Genomic DNA, 18,677 nt, shown 5'->3' on the forward strand with positions numbered 1-18,677 from the left:
CAGAAAAAAAAACATTTTAAAAAGTTTCGAGAAACAGATCGTCCTCTGAGACCTGAGCTTTTCCCCTGGAGAGCGGTTAAGCTTTCAAAAATGGCCAGGTTTTGGCTTCATTCCAGATATTTTTGATGCCCTGATTCGTTGTTTTAGAGGCTCTAATGGATGATGGCACCCTTGTAGGGGCTTTCAACGTCTTCTCAGAAAGAATCTGTTGTGAAAGTGGAAAACAGAAACATCAGTGGAACTTTACCCTTTTCTGTACCTTAATTACCACAAACAAACCATCCCTCGCTCATGTGACCTCAGACTCATATAACACTCTGAAGTGGAGAGGGGAAACATTACTCTCCAGATGCCTTTCCCGCTAATAATACGACTTGAGATGATTCACGTTTCAAGGACGCCAGAGTTCTCCAACTGTGGAAATGTTCATTTAATTTCAAACGCAAAATCTGATCAGGATCTGGGCTCCGTGGCAACAGGCAGGAGACAAAGGTCCTGCTCCTACAACGACCCAGAGGACAGAAGGAGCTATGGTTTAGTCCAGCATGCAGGAGAAGCCACTCTGAGACCTCGCTCCAGGTAAGCATTTAATCACTTTCAAGGCTTTTCCCCCAACTTAACTGATTAAAGCCATCACCGACTGAGTATTCCATCCACTTTAGGTCGTTTTACAATTATGAGACGTCAGAGCTCTCCTCTGACTCTGACACGGGAAGCTTTTTAAGGTCCAGTCCTCTCAGGCAGAAGTCAAACTCACAACTAAAATCCTATTCATCTAAAAAGGAGGACAAAGATGGGAATCGATTGGCTGGTAAAATTACCGCCAAGGAGGGCAAACCCAGTAGACACTCACCATCGAGAGAGCTCAGCGGTAATCAAAGGATGTACAGTACAGATCAAAACTCAAGACACACGTTCTCATTCAATGTGTTTTCTTTATTTTTATGACCATTTACATTGTTAGATTCTCACTGAAGGCATCTAAACTATGAATGAAAACATGCAGGGTCATCTACTTAACCAAAAAAGGTGAAATAACTGAAAGCATGTTTTATATTCTATTTTCTTTAAATTAGCCACCCTTTGCACTGATTACTGCTTTGCACACTCTTGGTATTCTCTCGAGGAGCTTCAAGAGGTAGTCACCTGAAATGGTTTTCCAACCGTGTTGAAGGACTACCTCTTCTAAATTGATGCTTGGACATAAAAAAAAACCATATAAAACATGTTTTCAGTTATTTCACCTTTTTGGATTAAGTACATAACCCTGCATGTGTTCATAGTTTAGATGCCTTCAGTGAGAATCTACCAATGTAAATGGTCATGAAAATAAAGAAAACACATTGAATGAGAACGTGTGTCCAAAACTGTAAAATGTTACAGTCTACTTTATTAGCAATGTCAAAAATAACAAAACATGCAATAAGTGTGTGTGTGTGTGTGTGCGTGCGTGCGTGTGTGTGTGTGTGTGTGTGTGTGTGTGCGTGCGTGCGTGCGTGCGTGTGTGTGTGTGTGTGTGTGTGTGTGTGTGTGTGCGTGTGTGTGTGTGTGTGTGTGTGTGTGTGTGTGTGTACGGGTGTTCCTCAGGCAATAAATGCCACGTCAAGTCCATGATGACCATCTCCGAGTCGGACAACTAGAAGATCTGCTCCAGCTCTGGGATGAAGTACAGACAGTTCGTGGACTGGGAGAAGATTGATCCCAAAGCTGCAGAAAAGTACGAGCTGATCCTGACGAGCGAGCACCAGCAGCTGAAGACCATGGGGCGAGAGGGACTCTGGGCCATGCCTCACACACTCAGAGCCAAATCGTACTAACACATCATCCATAACATCTACTCCAGGTTAACACCTGTACCGTCACTGTTAGGAATCATTTTTCACCACATAGCGATGATGGGGGACCATTGATATTGTCCTGCGGGATGATGTGGGTGAGGGGGTGGAGGATCTGAGTTTGGAGTACCCGGACGTTCCCTGGAGGTGGGTTCACTGGGGGTGTCTGGGACTGGGGGGCTGTTTCCCCCCTCTGGAGGTGCTTTGGTTGCCTCGGGGGGTGGACTACTGGCGGTTGTGAGTGGGGCCCCTTGGAGGTCTTGGCGGTTGCCATGGGTCACTGCCCGGCAGCTGCATTGCCCCTGGGCGGGTCTGGGTGGGGGCCTGGGGTCTCAGGGTGTGGGGGTGGCCGGCCCCGTGGGGGGATCTGGGCGGGGCCTTGGGGGTCAAGTCCTGACATGTATGCTGCCGGGGAGAAGGCAGGAACATGCGGCAGTGCCTGGCTCGGGTTCAGGGGCCTCAGGTAGACCTTGGCTCCTCTGCTGTCCCATCACAGGGGAGGGGGAAGTCCAGGAGGGGGAGGACCCAACCTTACCTGGAAGTCCTATGTCTTATATAATCTGGAAGTTGTGCAAATGCAGGGATGGGCGTAGATATTCTGCTGGGGTGGGGCTGGGTTGGTGCCCTCAGACTCAGTGAGGCTCTGTGATGCTGCTGCTTTGGGCCCTGGCAGGATGGGCTGGGGTCTCCATGCCCTGGGTGGCATTTTGACAACAGAGGTGCCTATTGGGTCCAGTGGGGGAGCTGGCTCCCTGGAGGGCTAAGCCCAACCAGCCATTCCTCCCCATCCCTGCGTATTTTCCTCCTCCTGCTCCCTCACATCATCACACAAACATACACATAGGAACTTGGGGGGTGGACAAGTCAGGGAGTGCGGTTATGGACCCCATTTCCGCATTCCTGTGGCAACTTGCCCCCCAATTTTATTTGCACCTTATACACTTCCACCAATGACATTCCATGCAAACACACACTTAGGGCCTTGGGAGTGAGCACATTCAACGACATTTGGCAAGGGGATCTTCCAGCCTTCTCCCGAGTGCCGGTGCCCACTTCCAATTTTAAACCGCACTTAGACACTGAGGGCTGTGGGTGCAAGTGGGGTGGTGTGGTGGCATCAGCGGGCATAGGCCAGACAATACCCGCACTGCCCGCTCACCACAGCCCTGGAATACACCTCATCAACACTCACTAATACCATATTGGAGCAGGCGGAGGGAGACTAGGGGTCTTAGCACACCTCTGTTGTCGCTTGGCTTCCTGGGGCTGGAGACTAGGAGGGAGATCTGGCCGTCTGGTTGGGGTCTGGGGTGGTAGGTTGCTGTGCTCAGCGTTGGGCGGGGGAGCCTGCTCATCAGCACCCCAGCAGAAAGGGTCGAACTCTGGGAACCGGTGATGGTTGTACCCAGTGTGCAGCAGTACCGGGACCAGAGTGAATAGGGTGTGTATGGGGAGCATGAGTGGGTGTCCGGTGTGCATTTTTGTAAGTCTTTGGTTGTATGTTTATGTGTGAGCATGAGGGAGGGAGTGTGTGACTATGTTTGTGTATGACTGTATATGTCAGGTGGGGCCTTTGACTTCTCTCTTCTCCTGGGACTTCTTTTGATGATATAGATCTTCGTCTCCCCTCCCCCTGCCACACCTGGTGTGGGGTGTGGTGCCTTGGTCTGCCTTACTGTTTGTGGCTCCCGGGTCAGGGGGTTTAAGATTTTTGGCGCCTGCCTGGTCAATCCCGGTGGCTGCCTGGTGAGGTCTGGGTCCCTGGGCTCTGCTGGGTCCCCGGCGGGGGTGGTCGCCCCTGGGTCCCTGGTTGCTGGGTCCCGGGCTCGGCCGGCTAGAGGGTGGGAGGCTGCGGGCGGGCCTGTGAGTTTGCCGCCGGTATCTCCCGGGTCGGCTGCTGGTTGTGGCCCCCCGGGGCGGTCCTCTGCACCTCTCGAGGGGGGCGGGGGCTTTTCTGGTCGCAGTCTCCCTGGAGTTCCTGTGCTCTGGGGCAGCTCCTGGATCTCTGGGACTTGGAGCTCCCTCCGTCTCCTACACATCTTTAGGGGGCAGATCTGTGGCCCCTCACACTCTCTGTTGGACGCTCCTATAGAGAAACCTTACATAAACAAACGCGTGTACACACACAGGTGCTCACATGGTGCTCTCATAAGTATGGACTTGGGCACGTTCAACACATGTCTTAAGGCTATAGTGGGCACTAAATGCACTGTGATTTTTTTATCGTGTGATTGTTCAATTAAACAATGTTGATTACATATTTCTTCGTCAAGTTGACGCAGTGATAGCTTGATCTTGTTGTATTGTTGTTGTGTCCCTTTTTTTTTCTTTCTCTTTCTGTAGCCGTAATAGTTTTGCCTGTAAATACTTGAATTAGAAAATCAAAGTGTATACGGCTGTTGTCTCAAAACAGCTACACACAGTTTCAGAGCATGCAACAGAAGTCTTAGAACCCTTGCACTGCTGTTAAGTCCACATTACTGAGTTATTTACTGGGATAAACATTACCAGCAGCAGCAAAAAGCAGCTCCTCAGATAAATCCAGAGATCAGGACTGGCAGGAATGTTTCAAAACTCCTGCAGGAACTTTTCAAGAAAAGGGCCATCATTGTCAAGTTAAATTACCTCATGGGCCACAAAAAGTTATAATTTTTCATTTCAAAAATGCAAAAAATTCGTAGATTTTTTTTATTTGTACTGCTCAAAATAGGCTTTATATCAGTAAAAACCTGAACATAAAAATGTTGAAAACAATCGTCTGCTGAAGACTATTCTATAACACTACAAATTCCACCAGGGGTCGCCAAAAATCAATATGAGGGCCACACTTTGGACATGCCTGGTCTTATGGATGCACAATATACCTACATCAATATCGGTATCGGCCGATCTTGGTCATTTTCTGACATATCTGTATCAGTTCAATAATTAAGACTGGGCCAATATTAGCAACTGACTTCTTTATCTGTTTCAGAGGGTGAGGGGTTGATGGGCGTTTGTTTAGTCATGCGACAGTGACTGTAATAATCTCAGAAGCGTATGTGTGTGTGTGTGTTGTGTGTACATAATAACGTAAATTTAGCTTTAATAATTTTCATTCTATACAAAATCTGCTGATTTTAGAATCATTAATGTAGCGGCCAGCTGAGCAGCTGATGGCAATGACTCTTAATTGGCTCACAGAATTTATATAAGCCACACCCTTCCAGAGAAAATGGCTTGGGTTAAGTTGTTTGTAGAGAAGATAACACTGTTGAAGTGTTGAAATGATGTCTTTAGCCTAAATTCACCTCAGCTGCACAGTGCCGACTGCATCCCCAGGTAAGTTTTGCTGTATTGACGCTTTTGTTTGGGTTATTAGTTCGACACTCTATAGTCATTGTTTGTTATTCGTGTCCGTCCCCACTCAAATCTACAGATAAAGTAGCTTTAAGGAATTATTGGTTTGTTTAGCACCCTTGGCCAGCGGAGCAAGGTAAATGTGAGAATATAATCCATTTCTGTTATGACATCAAAGTTGTGTTCACCTTTTATTTACGCTTTGTATAGCTCTAAACAGTTTTCACGGTGCAACTCATGGAGTGAAGTCCAAGGCATTGGACCAGAGAAACGAATAAAAGTTTATGCACCTGTCGAGGCTCTCCGTTCTTTTCTTCATGGTGCCAGGGGCAGCTACAATTAATGACAGTATATCGGTATAGTCAAATATCGTTTATTGACCACAACAGCAATATTAATATCGGTATCGGCCCAAAAGATTCATATCGGTGCATCCCTACCTGGCATACATCTTAATCCCATTTAAACCATTTTGTTTTGTGATCCCCTCTGAGACAGCCTGGGTTTAACCAGCAGGGTCCAGGTGAGACTGGAATAGGCTGATGATGACAGTTTATTTGATGTGCATATGTTTGTCTTTATTGTATTCTATTCGCCAAATAAGGAAGTCTTTAATTTGCACCTTTTTCCAGATTCTGTCTCCACAAAGTGGGCCTGAATTCTGTTAAAAAGATCCTCCTTTGCCTTGGTGAATACTTCCCTAACATGAGCTTCTGCCCCATCCTTCCCTCCTTGGTCTCGCTCATCCTCCACTTCAGCGAGGATGAAGCCGAGTGTTTCTACAGTGTGTCCCGACTTATCTGCTACAACGACTTTCTATGCTTTCCCACTCCCTTTAAGAAGCTAAGAGGACAGATAAGAACAGATGAGAAAGAAACCTGGGTATAAAAATATTTTCCTTATTTAATTAAAACACTCGCATTGTTTTTGTTACACAGATTACACTTGTTCTTGGGGCTGGAGGTTCTAACAAATACCACTAGACACAGCCCAACAAAGAAAAAACTCCTGAGTCAATAAAAAGGTACCAAAGAAAAATCACAGCTTTTAATTAAAAGCTGGAAAAAAGACTATAATCAACAGATTTCTGGTTGCTTTTCAACCGAAACGTATTCTTAAGTTGGTACGGGTTGCTAAGAGCTTCTATAAGCAACAGGCTCTCCGAAGCCAAACAAAGAGAGCCTTTTAAAGAACGGAGAATGATTACTTTTCTGTCTAGGCAAAGATACCAGTACAAAGAGTTGGCACTAGAGGCTAGGAACCACTGACTCAGGCTATGGTAGAATACCATGCAGAGGCTTTCCTCTAACCACACGCACGTAATCACAACAGTTTTCTACAAAGTCAGGGTGTCCAGAACGGAGCAGAAATAGAGACTACTCATGGGTTAGGAGTAGCTCCTCCGGCGTGTATCCAACGTTCCTTTTATCCTTTCACGGGAACAAACACACTCAGTCCAAGATGAGCTGCAGGTGTGGCTGCAGCAGTTCCGGAGCGGGGACCTCCCAATGACGTCATCGGAGAGAACGTCCGCAGCGAGGGAATCCCGGCACGTCTCCACAGCAACGTGGACGCCACCCTCCAGCGATGTCTTGTAGTCATGTTGTTTGTCCGTCAACTTGCGTGTCCTTATCTGGTTTGTACTTAAATGCGCCATGTTAAACAAACAAACAAAAAAAAAAAGAAAAACAGCACACCTACGGCCACACAATAGTGGGGAAAGTAACAGACACCAACAAACGCTACATCGACCAGACCTTCCTTACTTCCCGAGCCTCCTGTGTGACATTTGCGGACCTTGCCAACAGGTGTTGTCGGGGCATTCGTAAGCTAATCGCCAGCTCTCATCTAAACCTCTTTGAGTTTTACTCCGACTGGATCATGTGGATTTTTGCCGACCTTCGGTTCACGTAGGCCATCAGAGTTCTGGATGTCTACCTACTAGAGGGTTACAAGGTTCTCTACAGGTATATTGATGCTGCACTATAATTCAAATCTGAAAACGTGATCTTGTAGGGTGAAAACATGGCTTGATCTTTGTTTGCAGGGTGGCATCGACTTTGCTCGACCTCTATAAGGAGTCTGTGTCAACCCGAGTGGCAGGAGGACTTCAGAACAGATGTGAAAAGTTTTGTTCAGGGTGTAGCTCGCCACTGCACGGCCGAGAAGCTCCTGGAAAGGGCCTTTCAGATTCCCATGGCTACAAGGCGTGAGCTTAACCTCCTGTTCTACGCCAAGAACGACGCCCTGATGCAGAAAGGTGTTAGCACACACCAAAAGAGGTAGGTTTACTCTCTGGGAGGAGGTACACAAGGGAAAAAAGACCCTAACTAGTTTTGAGCTTCCACATTGAGCGCCGCTATTTTTATTTTTTCATGTTTCTAAAGACAGATGGTGGAAACGGTGGACTTTTCCAGCTTCAGGTCCGGTGTTGTTACCGGGACAGTGATGGGAGTCATCTGGGCCTGGATCCCTGAGTGCTTTGCTCTTTTAGTCCCGTTATGTCATGAGCTTAACTAGGAAGACCCGTGAAGACGCCAAACACAATGAAAGTACATAAAAAACGTCTTTATTTTTGGTGGAGTTACCAGGTGGGCGAGGCTGGAGACAGAGTAGGAGAGGAGGCGAGGGTCAAAGCCAGATAGATCCGTGAATGCTACAATGAGCAGGCAGGAGGCAGAATCCAGAGAATGGGCTGAGGTCGAGAATCCAGGTAGTCAGAGAAAACAATCCAGGAAGGGAGCAGGCACTTGGGTTGGTCAAGGAACAGAAACGAGGTCAGGATCTATGGTACAGGCAGAGGTTGGAGTGCTGGAGAATTTACTGGCGCGAAGTCTTCAATAATCTGGCAGAGACTGGATAGCAGGATGGTTCTTTTGTAGCAGGGGAAGCAGGTGTGTGAGATGAGCTGAGGAGTCAGGAGCAGGTGAAGTGGATGAAGCTGATGACAGGAACAGGTGAGAAGAATGGAGTTGATTGTGGTTGCCAGGGAAACGGGGCTTGTCAGGAGCTTGGTGAAGGGGCCAGGTGAGCTGAATGACGGTGAAATGAGGAGACAGAGGAGGGTGAAGGATGGGAGTCATGACACGTTAGGCTGTATAGTACCACAGAACATGGAGGAGGTCTTGCTTCGTGAGTGACCTTTATCAGTTTGATCCAAATTTTAAAAGTACTTTCTGGTTGCTGGGTAAAAACCTTCTTTCTCCACTTTTCACCTCTTCCATGTGTTTGTGTGAATCATCTCCAATGGTCTTCCTTCAACGCACATCCTTAGGCCCTGTCCACACGTAGCCGGGGATCTGCCAAAACGTAGATATTTTACTACGTTTTGGCCTGTCATCCACACGAAAACGGAGTTTTTTCACACGAAAACGGATCTTTTTAAAAACTCCGGCCAAAGTGAAGATCTGCGTTTTCTCCGTTTTGGGTGTCTGCGTGTGGACAGACAAAATCGGAGTTTTAAGGTCCGCAACGTCACTTTCCGTGACAAAAAAATGCTGACATCACGTGTGCGACCTGTGTTTACACTAGCCGACAGCATGGACGCCCTCAGAGCTGCGCTCGCTTTATCAATCGTCCAAGCGCTTTCTGCTTGTTTGTTTTTGCAAGTGGAATTACTGCTCCTTGCGGAAGACCACAGACGAAGGACGAGGTTAAGAACGGGGGAAGTACTGCCACCTACAGGTCTGGCATGTCCTTAACAACGTATTTATCCGGGTACGTGTGGACAGAGTTTTTTTTAAACGAGGTGGTGTGGATGCAAGTTTTTGGAGGGGCGGATGTTCGTTTTTAAAAAATAACCCGGCTATGTGTGGACTAGGCCTTAGTCTACTGGACGAATATCCAATCAAAAGCATAAAAATAAATGGTCATGGTAAATAGCCTGTATTTATATAGCACCTTCCAGAGTCCTAAAACCCCCCAAGGCTCTTTATAACACTTCATTCAGCAGTTCACACACATATTCTCACACGTCATTTGCTTTCTGATTCTATTTTCACTGAGAATTCTGACACAAGGTTATCTTCCTTCTTAAATAAACAATTTCAACAATCAATACACACCGGAAAATGAATGATCTTTACTTTTCTGTTCAATGATGTGAAACTAACCAAATATAAACTCTGATAAAGTTTGAATTTCAACCTCCAGAGACACTCTGCCCCTGAAAAAGTCGTTTTATTCTCTGCCAAGTGAGCTAATTATGGGGTTCTGCTGATCACAAATGATTTGGTGAAATAAAGAGACATCAAACAAGAGCTCCGGCCACAGGAGGTGAAAATCAAGAAGATGCCTTTTAACTACCTAAAACAATCTATTGTCTGTGAAAAGTGGTGTCTTTAGGACAGCCACAAGTCCCTCGAAGGAATATACATCATCCACCGCCTTTCATGGTAGACCGACCAGATAGAATAGAATAGAATAGAATAGAATAGAATAATCTGGCAGGATAATAATAATAATAATAATAATGCATTGAACTTATATAGCACTTTTCAAGACACCCAAAGATGCTTTCACACACTCTCACATTCACACACTGCTAGTGATGATAAGCTACTTGTAGCCACAGCCGCCCTGGGGAGGTCTGACAGAGGCGAGGCTGCCATTTGGCGCCGGCGGCCCCTCTGACCACCACCAACACAGGCAAGTTGGGTGAAGTGTCTTGCCCAAGGACACAACAGCAGGATTCCCCTGACGGGAGCTGCAACCCATGACCTTCCGATCATGAGGCAACCCGCTCTACCACCTGAGCTACTGCTGCTGACCAAAGCCCATTGTTCATGTCTGGGTCATTTATAAAAGATAGTGTTATTATGGTTTAGTATACGCAGGACAGTTTCTTTGTCAGGAAAATGGCTGTCCAGGTTTTTCCAGGCATCCAGGTGGTGTATTTGCACCATCAACATGTTTGTATTGAGTTGAGCTGCAGAGCCCTCAGTGCTCCTGTGACGATAAACCTTTTATGTTGGGTGAACAACCTTCAGAAAAAGCGATTGTGGGAGTTTATTAGAAGTACATTTAGGGAGACACAAAGCAGAAATGTCTCATTTTTACTCTTTCAGATTTTTTTCACATGTGGAAGGAAATGAGCCTGGGGTCCTCATCATTAAAAAACTATGGAGGAAGAGGTAACGCACCCCTTTAATATAATGAATACAGTGATCACAATTAGTGATGTAAATTATTGGTCATTCTTATGGATTTTTATTTATGTATTTATTTATATTTTTTCAGATTTTTGGAGCTTTCCTGTCAACCAATGTGGCAGAAAGAAGAAATCATGACTCTCGAGGACTTGTGTTTAACTGCTTCTGCATGAGAAACTGCACTTTGAACTTTTGTTCGGTGTACCCGAGTTTCCCTCCTCATCAGCAGGCAACCTGCATAAGCTGCACTATGTCGTCCCCCCCCCCCCCCTCCCCACCCACCCCCCCAGTTACAACACTTTGGTTTTGTTCCATTTCTGCATTCCTCAAAGCTATGTTCATCTCCACATCTTGGGCGTCTCTTCCGTCCTTCACACACATTTGCCGTATGTCCAAATCTCTGACAGTTGAAGCATCTAATCGGTGTCTGAATGTACTCCCTCACTGCGTATGACATGCAGCCTAAAAACACTCTATACGGTAGAACGTCACCCTGAAATTCAGTCAGCACTGAATCCTTTTCTTTCTTTGATCCATCTCGAATTTCTTTAATCTTTTAGCATCTTTCACTTTTGCTCCGTTTAAAATGGCTTTTATTTCCCCAACTGAAACATCCACCGGTATTCCCCGAATCACTCCTCTAGGTCCCATTCCACTCATTCCCACCTTACTCACACGGATTACTTTTTGTTTTCCCACCTCTCTTATTTTACAGGCCTTCTCTCTCTGATCTTCAGTTTTACAAACGATCAGCAAATTTCCATCTCAAAACTTTAGCTAGTTTAATGTCTCCAACTTGATTTTTTAAAGATAGACGAAAGCTTAACTGGGTTCATCCCATTTCCCTCACTGAACCTCAACATGATTTTGAGTCCTCCTCCTTCTTCATCTGCACTTTCAGTCGACACAACCCTTCTTTGTTTCCTAGGACCATCGCCATCAGAGTTGTTACTTCTCTTTCCCTTCATCGACTCCCGCCCAAAACTCAACTCTAAATTACTTTCTTCGCTCCCACAGTCCCCCATGTCTCCCCACTCCTTCTCATTCACCAAATAGTTGCGCTACCCGCCATTGTTTTCCTCTCGACCAAGGTCTTCGCTCTCTCTGGGCAGCGGCTTCTGTAGCTCATCCACCTCTAGAGCCACCCCGGCCCCCAGCCAACGCCTAGCAAAACCGACCGACCCAAAGGCGAGGTGATGTCGTCGACCTGCTCCTGTTGTACACCAGCTGGTAGATGACAGATTGGCTGCAGCTGCCCGCTCCTCAGTGCCACTCACCGGCAATTAAAGCTTGGTTTATGCTTGACGCATTTACTTTCCGCTTGGTGATGCGGCTCGCAGATGGAACGCGCTTCACAGCTAGCAGCGTTTATGGTTCATGCGGCTTGTCTCTGCGGTGAGCCAATATTCTCCCAAACTGTAGGGGGCAGCATGGAGCTCTACAGCATGCATCCAACACTACAGCATAGTAGAAGTAGAAATGACTGTTTACAACATGGCATTCCAGCATTTTTAACAGCGTCCTCGTCTTTTCCGACAATGCGAGCTATTTCTCTCCAAGAATTATTAACAACATGTTGATCACGGTGATCTCTGAGAGCTGAATCATACAAATGTTTGTATTTACGAACCTCTGCCATACTAGTTCTTGCCGGTCCGCCATGTTTTTCCACGTCCGACCGGCCGCGTGGTTAGAAAATTTCCTAGGTGCGCGTTGCGGAAATTTTGGGCCGTGCGGAGGCGCGGTGGAGGGGCGTGGTTGTTAAAATGACGCAAAATGACCTAACTTTTCCGCGCGGAGCCGTGCGGACCTCGCGGACGCGTCAAGCATAAACCAACCTTAAGCACTCAGAGGTCATGAATGAACCACTCACCTTCAGACCATGGCACTGGCCTTATATAGAGTTTCTATTTCTCCAAACTAAGGCCATTCAAACAGTTACTACAGTACATTTTCAAAGTACCACACTTTAAAGTATTAACTACTTTAGAGACACATGTTGCATTCTAGTATTATTTGAAGTATAGGATGTTATGTATTTATCAGAAGTTGGGGATTTAGCTCTAATTTTCTAACAAAAAAGTAATAAAGCAATGAGCAATTGTTACTACAGTAGAACATGTCATTATTTAATGTACGAGCAGAAAATAATCACAAAGGGGAAGTTCTAATTTACATGGCGTCTCGAACGCATCACTAAAAGGACGCTTCCAGGGTAAGCTAAGCTGTGGGTAACTCGGCTAGCTGTTACCATTTCCATCCCGCTTCTTCTCTTGTGGAAGCGCTTTGATTTAAATCGCTGGCAAAAGGAAATGTAACGACATTTAAGGATTTATCTGTGAGGTGAGACTCGAGTCTGTGTGCTGCGTTGCTTCAGCAAACACGTCAACATTAGCTTTAGCGAAAGTAGCTAACAGATATGATGTAGCTCGCGCTGTGTGTTAGCTGGGGTCTCACATGCTAAAACATGCAGATCGGCTACGAAGTGTTTTTTTAATAGGATAGCCTCGTGTCTAATGCACGGAGTGAGTTTAGTTCTGCACGTCCAGGAGCTAATCTGATGTCTAAACTCTGGCCCAAATGTCTGCACACAGTTCAACATGGCTGCACGTCCAACCCACAAAGATAAGTGTTACCTGCAGGCAGAAAAGGCTGGCAGCTCCTGACTGTGTGTTTTTCCAGTGGTTAGATTATTAAAATTGCTATAAACAGTCACATTCTTAAACGATAAGTACTTCAGAATGAAAAAACGAGTCTATATAAAGCAGTCTGAACTATTTAAAGGAGGAGTCTCCAGTCCTGGCCACCATCTAGCATGTTTTAGTTATTTCTCTGCTCCACCACACCTGAATCAATTCAATTCAAAACTACTTTATTAATCCCAGAGGGAAATTGATTGCTGTAGTAGCTCAGAATAATAATAATAATCAAGTCATCAAAGAGTTGTTGTATATTACAATGGCTGTTGGCAGGAAGGATCTCCAGTAGCGGTCAGTGTTGCAGCCAAACTGAAGAAGCCTCTGACTGAAGACACTCTTCCGTTGTCGGACAGTCTTGTGAAGAGAACGCTCAGGGTTGTCCATCATTTTCTTGATTCTCTGGAGAATCATTCTTTGCATTATCTCCTCCAGCGGTTCCAAAACTGCCGAAACTCTGGTCCTCGAAAGGGCTTGGAGTTCCTCCATCTTGTTGGCCAGTGATCTCACATCGCCCATTATGATCGATGGAAGAGATGGTTTGAATTTCCTCTTTCTCTGTCTCCGTTTTGCTCCCGCTCTGCACCCACGCTTCTTGCGTTTTAGCTCATGTGGGATTTGTGGCTTCAGTTGAGGTATTATTTCAGCCTTTCCAATGTTAATCAGCTGCCCCCGATTGTAAACCAGCTTGTTGCCATGGTTACACATAACAAATGCTCAAAAAGTGAAAAAGCTAAAAAAAATAGCAGTAAAAATCCTCCAAGCTTCACAGCACCAGAAACAGAAAAGTAAAGTGTCCAAAAAATACAGTTTTTCTTGAGAAACTAGAAGAAAAACTGCCAAAGAAAAGGCTAAACTTACATATAGTCAACAGGGCTACTCCAACATGCAGCCGCCCAGAGCAGCGCAGTTCCGGGAAAAAAAGCAAGAACCATCCAGCATGTTTTAGTTATTTCTCTGCTCCACCACACCTGATTCAGTGACTGAATCACCAGTTCAGCAGCTCATCAAGCTCTGCAGAAGCCCGTGAATCACCCATGTGTGTTAAACTTAACTCTAAAGATTAGATTAAAAGCTCTGTCCAGTTAACGTGTATGTTTGGTCCAGATGCTGTGTAAGATTTGTTGAAGCAAATAGAACTCTTACTATTTAGTCGTTTCTGTGCTCCAACGCGACATGATTTATCAGCAGGCGATTGGCTGGCTTCTGCAAAGCTTGACGAGCTGCTGAACAGGTGATTCTGCCATTGAATCAGGTGTGGTGGATCAGAGGTACCACTAAAACATGCTGAATGGTGGCTCACCAACACCAGGGCTGGACACCCCCATTTTTAAGGGATGGTTCAGAACTTTTAAGGATTTAATATCCAAACCGTTATAGGTAATCAGATTAGTTCTGGTCGGTCGTATGAGATAGTATTTGATCCCAATGGAGATAGTTCCAAACAACGCAAAAAACAACACAAAGGTTTTCTTTGAACATGTTTTTATTGTGATGCTATCATCAGTTCCACACGATTTGATTATTCAGTCCAATTCTGATCGTGTTAGAGGTCTTCCACTGATCTCAGAATATAACTAGCATGGAATTTAAATCACTGTGGTTGGCTAAACTTAGGGAGAGTGTTTATTTGTGTAAACCGGCTAAGGAACTTGTGAGTTTAAAGCTTTTAAATGTGAGAAATCCACGTTCTGCTGTCATTGGGATTTTGTGTTTGCAAAGTCCTTTAGATTCAAGAGGAAAATACGAAATATTGTTGGGGCCGTAAACGAGAGTGTGAGCTACATATGTCCACAAAAAATGTCTTTAGCATATATTTTGTTGCTGACCTTTGATCTTAGTCAAAGATCCGGCATTGGTGTCTTTTATGTGTGTTTCAACAGGCTGCAGCCATGGGCCCAGAGGACCTAGCAGACATAAAGACTGAGCCTTCAGAGGAAAGTACGCAAAGACTGGAATAGATGTCTTCTTATAATATAATAATAATAATACTACTACTAGGGTCGTGTATGAGCAAAACTCTGGTGATGGCATATCTACAACTATACTAGCGAGACGATATGTTGTGATGCTAACAGTTAGACTCTATTTCTAGTTTCTAAGACGGAAGGTAATTGGAAAACTCAGGCCAGATGCTTCGAAGGCAGTAAAAACTGCTGCCTCCTAGCAGTTGGAGTTTGAATTGCACCATTCTAAAGTAACCAAATTCCACTACCTCCGCTCCGCTCCGGCACGAACGCCGGAGCAAAATCGGTCCCGTTGTAGTCAATCAGAGCAATTCCACTACTGCGGCCGTGCTCCGGCCGTGCGGCGCAGTGCGCCGCCCTCTGTTCCGGCGTCCGGCAAAAATAGAATCGATCCTATTTTTGCCTGACGCCGGAGCACCTCCGCAGTCAATGGACAGGAATCACAACGGCCCAACAGGAAAAGGAGCAAGCACAGCTTCCGTTTTTCACAATAAATCGATAAACAAAAAGCGTTTTTTGTTTCATATGTACAGGTTTAACAACTTTTAACGACTAGCAATGGCGGCTGAAGTTTAAATGCACAAAAGTAAGCCATAAATACAGTTTCTACTATCAAAGTAGTCACACTTTGTTGATCCAAACACTGCTGATCTCTCAACACAAATGATGGGCAGATTAAACAGTTCATGCCGATGCTTCTCCCACACAACGGGTGTTTGGATCTAACTTCCGCGTTTATTGCTCGGACTGTATCGCAAGATCTCGAAAATCCCGCGCATGCTTGTTTGCCCACTTCAGGTCTCCGCACCGGAGTGGAGCCGTTGTAGAGCGGGTACCAGTATAATTTGAGTTCGGAAGCGAGCGGCTGCGGAAGGCGGGGGCGGCGCGGAGGTAGTGGAGTTTGGGGGTAATACAGTAAATGTCTGCATGTCAGTACTCAATAAAACACCGGTGTGCAACTTTTAAATGTTGATTCTGTACCAGAACATATTGTGATATTTGGGCGTATCGATGTTAGTCCTTAATGGTACAGTAATCCCTCGCTACTTCGCGGTTCGTTCATCGCGGATTCGCTGCTTCGCGGATTTTTTCTTTGGAGCATTTTTCTGGGGGAATTTGCAGATTCGCGGTATTTTTCACTGACTTGCGGTATTTTTCTATGCGAAATATCAAGAAATTCTTGTTTTTTTCATCAATTTCATCATAAAATGCACTTTTTGTAATAAAACTAAAAAAACCAAGTAAAAATTTTTTTCTTGAGTTTTACCCACAAAAAGAGAATGTGATCATACGATAATTCAATCTAGTACTGTAGGTCGGCTGGATTCGGGAGCTGGGCTTGTAGGGAGCGTGGTTTCACAAACGCGGAAGTGAGAGCGTCGGTGAAACGCCGGCTGATCTAGGAAACCCCCGAGCGTTCCAGCGTCAACGAAGTGACACGGAAATGCCGGGCTTTCCAGAAGTAAGTAAGATAACTTACTATGAGCTGATAGTTTGTTGGATTGATCGGTAGGTTGGAAACTCTGATCTTGAATCTGAAGAAACGATGACTGAGTGGTGAGCTGGAAAGGCGACTTCCGTTTATAGCCGCGGTTTGTGACGTAGGTGCGACGTGGAGGGAATCCCCGCGAGGGGCATGCTGGGAGTCCCTACTTCGCGGATTTTCACCTATCGCGGCCAGGTCTGGAACGCATCTACCGCGATAAACGAGGGATTGCTGCATATCTGATGTAGGGTACCTGTTAAAACCCGAGGTCATGTTCTAAGGTTTAGGCATGCTGATTATTTACTTTCCAGTCAGTGAAAAGATTGTTGGGCTGTTTTCTAGCTGGATATTAGTTATCATGTAATCTAATTACTGGTAAAATTACTTTTCATCTGATTACTTCTGACACAAGCCGTGTCTGTTTCTGGAATGTCGACTCAGAGCTCATTTCTGTTTTACAGATTTGAGTGTTGCTGAGGTGAACGTAGATCTGGAGTCTGGTTCCAGTGATTCCTCCACCGACTCTGAGCCCGAGGACTCCAGTCGGCCAAAGAAGAAAAAATCCGACAAGTGTTTCCCGTGTCCCACCTGCGGCAAGGTGTTCGACAGGCCGTCGAGGGTAGAGAGGCACAAACCGGTCCACGAGAGGAAGCCCAAGCTGCTCTATCACTGCGAGCACTGTGAGAAGAGCTTCACCCAACAAGAGAAGCTGATCCGACACCAGAATTTCCACAACAGGACTAACGAGCATCCCTGTCCCGACTGTGGAAAAGTGTTCAACAGGCCCTCGAGGTTAGAGAGACACAGACGCACTCATTCAAGGAAACCCAAGGTGCCTCACCAGTGTTCCTTCTGCGCGAAGACATTTGTGAAGCATCACAAGCTTCTCCGTCATGAGCGAGTTCACACCGGGGAGCGGCCGTTCACCTGTCCGGTGTGTGGCAAGGGATTCTCCGAAGCGGGTCACTGCAAAGCTCACGAACGGACCCACGAAGAGCAGCCGGAGAAGCCTCACAGCTGCTCCGTCTGTGGAATGTGTTTCTTTAAGGCCTCCGCGCTGCGCCGCCACTTCCGCTCCCACACGGGGGACAAACCTTTCAGGTGCACCGTCTGCGACAGGTCCTACTCCCGCTCCGAGGGACTGAAGAGACACACGAGGAGCCACACGGGGGAGCGACCCTTCAAGTGCACCATCTGCAGCAAAGCCTTTTATTCTCGCCACTGCTTGAACACTCACAGCCTCATCCACTCCGGCGAGAAGCCACACGTTTGCTCCGTGTGCGGGAAGGGCTTCTCGCAGCTGGGCAACATGAGGGATCACGAACAGAACGTCCATAAAAGAACAGAGAAGTACATTTGCAATGAGTGTGGGGCGACGTTCACGCGGTACAAGACGATGACGGAGCATCAGCGCACTCACACGGGGGAGAAACCGTACTCGTGCCTCACCTGTGGGCGCAGGTTCACCTGGAGCCACTCGCTCAGCAGACACCGAAGGTCACACGCGCACGAACAGATGGTCCTGGAAAGCTCTAAAAACCTGGAGAGTTTTGAAGGTACTCCTGAGAATCTGGACAGCTGAAAGGCCGAGAGGTTTTAAAGACGATGCGTATTCTAGTGCATGCACTCACCTGCTCCGTCAGCAGAAATGCTGTTTTTATTAAACGTTTAATCATGATTTAATCACGGATAAAAAATAATGGTTGGTGGGTAGAGTTCAGCTGGAACTCATAAAATGGTGGTTAGCTGTCTTCAAAGCCCCGTGACACATTCAGCCTGTCTGTGTGTATTGTCCAACGTGCAGCCAAGCCAGGACGCTGTGTGGTCCAGTTATTCTCACACGGTCAATCATTTCTTCTCACATCTTTGGTTTGTGATGATTCACTAGTTGCTCAACATGAAGACATCCTGGACAAAAATCAGCCTTTTAATTGCACCTTTAATTTGAACCAGCGTGTGCTTGAGCAGGTTTCCAGCTGGGGGTGAGGTGACATTAAAAAGAGCTAGTTACAGATTCTCCTCGTTGTTGTTTCTGATGTAAATGGTCTGTATTTGATATAGCGCCTTCTAGAGTCCTGGAACCCCCCAAGGCGCTTTACAACACAGTCATTCACCCATTCACACACACATTCACACCCTGGTGGGGATGAGCTACAGTGTAGCCACAGCTGCCCTGGGGCGCACTGACAGAGGCGAGGCTGCCG

General features: G+C 46.2%; 1 protein-coding gene and 1 pseudogene across 3 annotated transcripts; both read left to right on the top strand.

Moving 5' to 3' along the window:
• Nucleotides 1-314: 314 nt before the first annotated feature.
• On the top strand, nt 315-10,735 carry LOC129167041 (TBC1 domain family member 24-like; annotated as a pseudogene).
• Nucleotides 4,157-18,491, top strand: LOC129167241 (zinc finger protein 16-like). 3 transcript variants are annotated; one of them, XM_054751789.2, is made up of 3 exons: nt 4,157-5,156; nt 14,904-14,961; nt 16,935-18,491. In XM_054751789.2, the coding sequence occupies exons 2-3, from the start codon at nt 14,913-14,915 to the stop codon at nt 18,053-18,055; spliced, it is 1,170 nt and encodes a 389-aa protein (XP_054607764.1). In that variant the 5' UTR covers nt 4,157-5,156; nt 14,904-14,912; the 3' UTR covers nt 18,056-18,491. The 3 variants fall into 3 exon arrangements, with proteins under 3 accessions (XP_054607764.1, XP_054607763.1, XP_054607765.1); XM_054751788.2 differs by lacking the exon at nt 4,157-5,156 and adding an exon at nt 12,242-12,667; XM_054751790.2 differs by lacking the exon at nt 4,157-5,156 and adding an exon at nt 12,463-12,539.
• The last annotated feature ends 186 nt before the right edge of the window (nt 18,492-18,677 follow it).

This window comes from Nothobranchius furzeri, chromosome 7 (genome assembly GCF_043380555.1).
Source record: "Nothobranchius furzeri strain GRZ-AD chromosome 7, NfurGRZ-RIMD1, whole genome shotgun sequence".
Classification (NCBI taxonomy): Eukaryota; Metazoa; Chordata; class Actinopteri; order Cyprinodontiformes; family Nothobranchiidae; genus Nothobranchius; species Nothobranchius furzeri.

What these genes read in the sequence shown, in the direction of transcription:
- LOC129167241 (XM_054751789.2), top strand. Translation starts at nt 14,913, where the DNA reads ATGGGCCCAGAGGACCTAGCAGACATAAAGACTGAGCCTTCAGAGGAA. An exon ending in GACTGAGCCTTCAGAGGAAA is followed by an intron (nt 14,962 to 16,934) that starts GTACGCAAAGAC and finishes TCTGTTTTACAG; the next exon opens with ATTTGAGTGTTGCTGAGGTG.